Source organism: Empidonax traillii, unplaced genomic scaffold (assembly GCF_003031625.1).
Source record: "Empidonax traillii isolate 1590-97213 ecotype Southwest subspecies unplaced genomic scaffold, ASM303162v1 scaffold73:size1297144, whole genome shotgun sequence".
NCBI lineage: Eukaryota > Metazoa > Chordata > Aves > Passeriformes > Tyrannidae > Empidonax > Empidonax traillii.
In genome coordinates this window covers 613374-622763 of record NW_020955266.1, presented here as the reverse complement: position 1 = coordinate 622763, position 9390 = coordinate 613374, and the positions used below count along the sequence as shown (strand labels likewise).

The 9390-nt window shown below is 40.2% G+C and overlaps 1 protein-coding gene across 1 annotated transcript in view; it reads right to left on the bottom strand.

Moving 5' to 3' along the window:
- Window positions 1-9390, bottom strand: part of CA10 (carbonic anhydrase 10) — a 174388-nt gene that overhangs the window by 4014 nt on the left and 160984 nt on the right. Inside the window, exons 5-6 of the mRNA XM_027880602.1 lie at window positions 7021-7116; window positions 5709-5781 (exon numbers count right to left, since the gene is read on the bottom strand). Coding sequence (XP_027736403.1) covers window positions 5709-5781; window positions 7021-7116 — 169 coding nt within the window. The remainder of the gene's footprint in view (window positions 1-5708; window positions 5782-7020; window positions 7117-9390) is intronic.

Here is a 9390-nt window from a genome sequence, read left to right as displayed (position 1 = left end):
TTTACCAAGGTATGAAGTGTAACAAATGTACATTTCTGAATGCTCCAGTTTGGACAAGAAAGAGTAACCCAAAGTCACTAATCCTGCTTGGGTTGAGCTGCACCCCTGTGAGCTGAGCACAGGAATTCCCAGGGAAACTCTGAGTCACATTTAAGAAGGGGAGTTAAAAGCTTCCTGAAGTTGCAGTTATTGATTGAGATGCAGCAGCCTTTGGAGAACGTGCACTTTCCATATTTTGGAGTGATTAACAATTTTTGCTCAACAAAGCCTCGGGAAGGCCAAGAGTGTTAAAACTTAATTGCTCCTCTAGCACAGGAGGAAGTTAAGGTTAATGCATGATAATAAAGCTGCTCGATGAAGCCTGCTGGCCTTTCATGAGCACAGTGGGGGTGGATGCAGTGGGAGCTCACTCAGAATGCTAAAATCAGGGTGGAAAATATTCCAGCAATACTGGGATCCCTGCTTTTATTGTGAGTCTCCCTGGGAATTAACAAGGTATCCCTCTGCAACAGAATTCACTCTGTGGAGATGCACCAAAATATAATGAGATGTGGTTCTATCTTCTGAAATTCATCCAAGTTCCTCAACCTTTTCTACACCACGTGCACTGTTTCCCTTGGGCAATGCCGGCCCTACAGTACTTTTGGCGGTGCTGTCGAAACTAAAACTTGGATTTTCCTGCCAAATCCTGGGCTGTAGGAGTTCTTTCACAGCAAATACTCTGGGATATACATGCTTTATTACTTATACACTGCTGCTAGTGTGTGTCTCAGAGAAAGCTCAGGTGGTTACGAGCTGTGACCTTGGGAGATCTCTTTGCACGCTTTCACTTGTGTGTGTTGTCTTCAGTTTGGCTCATCTGCAGAGTGAGCATTAAAATACAGGCAAGGAAAGCTGGATATTGAGGTATGTTTCCCCCTTCAGTGCACAAGGTGAGCTGGCCTTGATTTACAGAGAAATCTGAACCATAGAGGAAGTGTATTAAAAAAAAAAAAAAAAAAAAAAGAGTAATTTCACCTGAATTTAACATATTGTAGCTGAAGGACAAAACTTAGATGAGCAAAAGACTTGTCTCCTACAATCTAATGGAAAAATAAAAAAGGACCGCAGACTACTGTCTTGGCCAACAGAAAATCAAAGAACACAGGGAGATCAAATGTGACCTTGTTTTTTATTTTAACATAGTGCAGTCAGCGTGGCACAGGGTTCTGGGGTAGCAATATCAGCAGCTACAGCATCAGTTAAAGTGTCAAGGTGAGAGTGTGACTTTTATGCCTCATTGACCAGTGCCTTTCAGTTATCTCATATTTTAAATGTGTTTGCTATTTTACGGAATAAAATCTTGGCCTGTCCCCTCCTGTTGGTCAGAAACAGACCCTTGTGCCATGTTCTTGCAGCTTGAGGGTGATTGCAGTGCTGGCTGGATCCTCAGGCAGAGGGGCAAGTGCTCTTAGTGTCTGGCTATAAGTGGTTGACTGTCACCTTTTTTAACATGCTCAGTCTTCACTGGCCCATGGCCTGTGATAGTCTTTTTAAACTCAAATTTTCCAGACAGAAATGTGAAATCAGAGTCCAAGTGCATCTCAGTTTGAACAGCTAGAGTTGACTGAATACACCTGTGTCCTATCCATTAAAAACATCATTTGCAGTGCACTGGTAACTTTGCTAGAATTGCATCAGAAGAGAATTAATGCCTTTTTTTTTTTTTTTTTTTTATGCCAGTTTTCAATGAGTCATCACACACTTCTTCCTTTCCCACATGAACATCCTGTTCATTATTTATGGACCATGGAGAGTGGTGTGTTAGCTCCAAATGGCACAGAGTCAGGCAGAATAGATTGTTGCAACCTCCAAGGACCAAATCTGCTTTCTCACAGCCATATTGGCATTGGTTGGGCTAAAATGATTTAACCCAGGTAGAATTTGCCCGGAATGTTTACTAGGAGATGGAAATCTAACTGAAGATTAATACAGATGAGGGATATTGAAATGGAAAACTGGGGGTAAATATCACTTCAGGAAGAGCGGAAGATAGGGATGAAAGAAATAGGAGTTTGTCCAAGTAAAAGCAGAATTCATTAATGCCTGCATAGAGGTTATATTCCCATGGGAAGTCAGATGATTCCATGAGAAAATGTTTTACAATAAGGATTTGGTTATCAACATTTTCCCTATGAACAGATCTACCTTTTCCCCACATCCCAATAAAAGTTTCCCATTCTGGAACTGAAAACAGAATTGGTGGGTTGGCATTAAAGCCAGAATGCAGCACTTCAAAGTCTTGTCTTATATTTATTGCAAATATGTAGTTCAAAAGGGTCAAAATCATCCCATGTGATCTCTTGCCAGTGATAAACTTCCTTTAATAAACCCATCCGGCATCTACCAGATTCTCAACATCATTCCAGTCTACAATCTGTTTATCTTGATCTGCTGGTGCCTTGGGGTGATTTCTGAACCCATGAACTCTTCCCTATACAAATTAGATTTCATTAGATTTTCTATTCATTTACATAAAGGCCTTCACTCTGAGAACCTGCGTAGCAACTGATGGAAATCCTTTTATCCCTTGGTTTGTAATAGGTGTGTGGGGTCAGCTTTCACAGCAAATTCTCTGTATGTTCTCTTTAAAACAATAATATTTACAGGGAATATATTGTTTACTGAGTGAAGGAACGGACACTTGATTTTGAAACTCATACAATGATAATCCAGAAAAGGACCCAGGTTAGATTTACAGGATAAGAATATAGAGATCCTCAGCTTTTTAATCCCAAAGCAGAGTTTCCCTGCTTACCAACCTTCCCAAGTCCCTTGGACCTGGGCTGACAGGGAGACATTGTGAACACCCAAGGTAAATCCCTTGGGGATCTGCTTGGAGAGTGCTGAGCCTTTACTGCTTGTGACAGGAGCTGCAGGAACTCAGTCCTTCAGAGAACACGCTGAAACATGAGCCTGGAAAAATTATTATTCTTTTATTTTTCCAGACGCGAAATCTGCATCTTAAGATTTGCAGGATAGTCTCTTAAAATCAGAATACTTAATTCACTTATATATAATCTCTAACATACCTAAAGACTGAATCTGAGGAAATTCAGAATTTTATAGCTTTTCTGCCTCGCTGAAGGTGTGGCAGTATTTCTGGAGGAGAACGACAAGCCCAAAGTTTTATGTGGAATTTTGGGAATCCAACGTTGCCTTTTTTCCCAATGTTAAGCAAACAGTGGATGAAAGCTCATGTAGCACAACTGTTCTGAAAGAAGGCTTAACTTCTCCCCTTGAATGGCACGCTTAAAGAGGAATAACAAAGCAGTTTTTCTTTAGAGATATTCACATAGCTTCTGACTAAAGCATGCTTGAAAGAACCTTGTTTCAACCAGCTCACAGCAGATTCTTTGGGCTGCAATAACAGAATAAAATAAGCATTTAAAATCTGCTTAAAAATTCCTTGGGGTCCACTTCGCTTCACCATAGCCATTAATATCTAAGGGTAGAAATTTCCCTTTTAATGCATTTTGCCCGTGGAAATTTCATGTGGCAGCAGAGATAGCTTTTAATTTTGTTGCTGTTCTTTAAAAAAAGTACTTTATTTATGTTATAAACTGTCCTGACTCTGAACCAACGCTCCACTTATCATTCCCTCCGTGCTCCTGCTGAGCACTGGGCCTGGTCATTTTGTCAGTGCCGTGCTGAGTATTGACTTCAGGAGAGGACCCCCTAAAGCACAACCTGAAAAACTCCAGCAGCTCAAGGCAGAACAGAAATCCTCACAGTGTAAGAGGTAAAATTAGTTTTCAGCCATGATGCTATAATCCATCATGCAAGACAACTGCAAAATTACTTTCAATAACACTTTCGCGTTGCCAATTTACACTAAAAATTCCCAGTCAATACTTGTTACTACAGTAAGTAACCCAGTGCCCTGCAGAATATCACATGCATTGTATCTACCAAAAGAATTTCATTTGAACAGATAAACTTGTTAGCGAAAACAGCAGTTAAAAATTAAAACAGTTAATCATTGATTTTGCGGCCTCGCGTTACGTGTTCATCTTCATGCAAAATTTCATTTAGTAAACCCAAATGAGGTGTGATGGGAACTGTATTTTTCTTGTAAGGAGACAAAACAGGCAATGAAGGGTTGTAGGATGCTGACAGCTCCAGAGAGGAGGAGTGCCCTCGTGTAGGTGCAGCATACAAATGAAAGAGTTGGTATGGGGAAGCTGTGCTTGGCTGCTGCTCTTGGGTGATGGTTCAGGGCTCACACATGCAAGAAGGAAGGTGCTGAAGGTGCCTTCCTGCCCTGTGGAGCTGTATGTCCCTAATCCCAGCCTGTCCACTGCAGCTCGTGGGGCCAAGGAGCACAGAGCAGGCTGTGACACCCATGGAATGTGTGAGGTCCAGCTGCTGTGCTGGTAAACACAGAGCAGGAGCCTCCTCTTACTCAGTGTGTACAACCCAGTGTCTGCATGCTGGGAAAAGCAGCTTCTGCAGTGGTACAGGCAGGGGACTTCTGGCTGGTCCACAGACTGAAACTGGGAATATGGAATTTGTCAGTGAAAGAGCTGGAAAAAGCACAGTCATGTCCTGTCTCCAGGATGCTGCAGCAGCAGCACTGGTAGGCAGGAAGCTCTTACAGAACAGCATTGCTGTGTTTTTCCAAGGAATCAAGACAGACAGTTGAAAAATGGGGCTAATCTCTTGCTTCCATGCAGAGAAGATGACATTTTATACTGATGGAACAATCTGGAAGAAATATTCTGAGGGGAACCCTCTGTGTCTCCCTTTCCAAAGGTACTTTGGAGAACCGAGTTTTATCACTATAAAAGCCTCTTATTTGGACCAAAGATGTAACAAGATTTGTTCACTGTCAGGTAAAATCAGAGAAACATCAGTGGGATGAAAGGGGTGTGTGTGTTGTAGGAGAGGACAAGCTGGAAGTTTTTTCAGTTTGCTGTGCACTTTCTGAAAGTTAATTTCTGGTGTTGTTGAACTTATAGACTTAGTGGCAGCTTGGAATTCAAGTGACTATTTGACGAAGAGAATGAGATTTTCAAGATTAAGAGGTTTAATTTCTCGCACTGAGATACATGTATTTTTCATTACTTTCTCTAAATTATCCTAATTAAGCTCTAGATAACCACAAGGTCAATATACCAACATGAAATTATAGGGCATCATCAATTAAAGGCTTTCCAAATGTGAATAAAGCAAATATACAAGCTACATTAACAACCTCTTTCTATATCCATTAAATGCAGCAATAGTGGAATAGGAATGCCATAACTTTTCTGTACAAAAAGAAAACATTGATGAATATTAAATTCACAGTTAGATGATGCACCATCTAGACATAACTTGATTTGATACGATCCAGGCTGCTCTGCATGTCCCTTTTATTGCTAACAGTAGGCAGCTTCTCCTGAGCATCCTGTGTGAACACAGTATATGTATGTGTCAAACATAATTTCATTAATCTGTTGCTTCTTCAGACATAAAATAGACTTTGAAGTTCAGAATTCGCTTGATAAAGTGATGACCTGACTGGATTTTTCACATTCCTGAGTTTATCACACAGAGTTGCTGGCAATGCAAACTTGGAACTTTTGCCCATGATCAAGTGCCTCCTGTTTCAGTGGATCACCAAATACAGTATTTGAGACAGAAATCATGCAGCTGTTGGCCAGAGGAAACGAAAAGAAACTTACTTTTATACGTTATTCTCGTTATGGTGTCTCTGTTAAGCATACGATTTAGAAATGGATTTGATGATTCAGATACCTACAGAAGAGAAAATGAAACAATTTCAAGGCCTTCTCACAAACATTTCCTTTCCAGAACTGTAGCTGTTCCGTCACACTCACTCCTGACACTCCTCTAAATTGGACCTGCCTTTTTTCCCCCCCTACTCTTATGGAAAGAGGAGATAATTACTTCGTTGGTTTTCTAAGAAAGCCTAATAGAAAGTTGGTATCCAAAAATAAATCCCCCAAAAAACAGAGAGGGGAGAACAGGGTGAATAGAAATTGATGCCTGAATAAAACCATGAACATAGGGTTTTTTTCTCCAACAGCTGTGATGGGATTTGCAGGTGGCTGGTATAATTAGGCCGGATTATCCTAGAGTATTCTATCCCTTTCTATTTCTTGACAATTATAATTTCCTTGCAGCAGACTATTTCAAATAAAAGCTTTTTGTTTTACACATGGGTAACATATGAGGCAACACTTCATGTTCAGGTGGAATTTCCTGTCCATGAGTTTCTCCCTCTTCTCCTCTTGTCCTATTGCTCAGCAGCACCGAGCAAAGCTTGGTCCATCCTCTCACCCTCCCTTCAGATACTTCTAGACATTGAAAATATTCCCTCTGTCTTCTCTTTTCCAGGCTGCTTTTGAAGCTTTTTTTCAGTTCTTCCCCTTTTCATGAATTCAAGTCACATTGTTGGGTCATGATACAATACGTTTTGGATGAAAAAAAGAAAAGGTAGCCTAAATATCTTCCTTAGATATTAGCCCTGTGTGAAAATTGCCCTTTTATATCTAATTATTCAATGTGCTCTGTGAAATGCATATTTTAACTCTGAGGTCAGTGTTTTGTCAGGAACTTTATGAAATGGGATTAGAGTACTAAAGGGAAGTAATAGATATCCAATATGTAAGGTGTGATGAGGGAAGTTATTTATTTCAGCATGAAGCACTTATTCAGAAATACATGCTTTTTTAGGCTGATGAAACAGATACATAATGGCAGATTGTTAACAACATTTGGAGGAGAGAACTTCATTCTTCGTATAAAATCAGAGAAAAGGTTTCTCCAATGTAATTAGAGAGGTTTGAGTAAACTATGAAGTCTTGAGTTCACTTCTAGATCACTGTGCTCAGGTCAGGACGGTGCTGTCTCTGGATTCCAGATCAGGCATTGCTAGAGTATAAGGAGGAGTCTAACAACTCCTAGATTTACAGTTCAGGGATAAGAAGTTTACTGTCTATATATCAGGAACCAATAATACTGAGTACTTACTTTCATGAATATGGAAACTACCACCAACCCATTAGGGCTCTTTGCAGCTTCTGTGACGTTTGTGTACAGCTCGTGGTTATAGTGGATCAGCTGAACCTGGAAAACAGGGAAGTCAAACATCACAGTTAACCAGCAGCAAATCACAGCATCCAGTGTTTGTTAAATACTCTCCATCCCCCCACTGGATTGTATCAGGATCCCATCCACGCTGAGGGTATTTTATAACAGTACAATTTTTCAGGCATTTTGCAGCACCCGTGATTTTAATAATTTCAGTCGCCATCTGGCTCCAACTGGCACAGCACCAGCATGTTTTCTTCTAAATTGCCAGTGAGTGAATTTACCCACATCCAGTCAGGAATTGCACTGCAGGGGTTGACATCATTTCCCTGTTCCAACAGCACTTGCCATAGGCACCAAGTAATCTCTACTTCTCAGCCTCAAGCCAAACACAGAGGAGTCAGGGGTTGAAATATTTGAAGAAACATATGGGACACAGGTTTGGAGCTGTTAAAACCAGCACTTGCAGAATTCAAAATACTAATATTCATTGGCCCCATATTTTACAAATTTGGTTATAAAGGCTCCTACAGTTAGGCACTTATTGTATTATTGTTAACCAGGTGCTCTTTAGCTCCTACAGCTTCCCTTTTGCTGTTCAGTTGGATGATTTGTTGGAAGTTTTAAATTATGAAGGTACAGTCCCTCTCTCTGTATATGTAAATGTCTCACCCAGAACCATGGTATTTGACTTGTCTGGGGTCACTGGGCACTGTACCCATTTACATTGCAATTTGTGGCCTTTGTAGCCAAAACAACTTCAATGAACTGTTGAGACAGTTAAGTATTTCTAAATAGCTGAAAGCCTAGTCAGCTTTATTTAGCCCAAAGATCTCAGTTTTCAGATGTCAATTAGACATTGGCATTTTTTTAAGGCAAGCAAGCAAACCCAACTGAAATGAAAACAAAACCAAAAATGCCAAAGGAGCCAATGGAGTTCTCTACTAAATTCTGACAGCCAGAAAGCAGGACAAATGAAGGTCTCATGAAGAACTAATAAGAGCATTTGCTCTACAGCACAGAGAGGTTATAAGGCTCATTAGTCATCACTTTGTGTACTACTGAACTTTGATAACATCAGAGTTCTGGGGACTGTGCTCTCATTCAAACTTCTAGGTTTAGCAATATATTTTTCTTTTTATGTACAACTCTTCACTCTGGAAACAAAACTAACTTGTGAATTATCAAGGAAATAAGTGATGAAATCTGCTTTAGACTAGAATTCCTTCTGCACAAAGTCCCAGAATAACAATGAATTAGATAAACTCATTTTATATAACAAACCAAAATGCTGAGTGCAGGAATGGGTGCAAGCAAGGAACAGATTCTTCTTCCACCCATGGGAGTCAAACTCTCGTTTTTACTCATGGAGCTTATGGAAATAAACCCTTTAAGTATATGTATGTATATAAAATCAAATACAGGCCACACAAAGATCCCCATGCTGAATAAAGACAGACTTTTTTTCTTCTCAAACCTGCCACTTTCTCTGTGTTAGAGCTGTATCCTTCTTCCCTGCACTTAAATTAATTTTAAAGCTGTTTCCATGGCACCATGGTTAAATTCATTAGGTTTGTCTTTTTTTAAAAAAAGGTTGACCATGTAAGGGGAGATAATTTTCAAAGTTTCTCATATGAAACAGGCTTATTTAGAAAGGTACAAATGAACAAAGGTGTCTGAAATACAGAATACTACAGGATAAAAAATATAATTCAGTGTTAATTCCTTCTTTGGAGAATAATTTTTCTAAGTTGCCTGAAATACCTGTAAGCTTGTGGTCTGTATAAAATGCCATTGGAGTCTTCCAGGAAGGTGAAGCCACTAAAATGGTTCACATGTGAAAATCTCAGTTTTTAAATGATGACACTGTACTAAAAGCAAAGCGCAACAGGAACAGGCTTGCAAAGCTGAAAGTACCCCTTGAGTCCAGTCTGAGTTTCAGGGCTCAAACACTAGACTGAATCTTGTTATAAGCTATTGATTTTCTTTGGAAGATTCCCCCTTTAAGATTAATTCGCCACAGAACAACTGATAGCTCTTTGTTTTCCTCCAGCTACAGAAGTTCCATTCTTCAGGAAGAAGAAGAGAATTAAGATTAATTACTCTCTTTTAGCTGATGAAAAGCCAGAATGTGCTCTTGTTCCATCACCCAGGAACGTGCACTGGGCCAGGAGCAGGCACAGCACTTTTTATCCTCTCGAGGTTGGTGGTGCTGGGGAGGAGCAGGAGCTGCTGACAGTCTGGCAGGCTCTGTCTTTGGGGCAAAATAATAAAAATGGGCTGAGATTACGGCTCGTGTTCTGAGCGCTC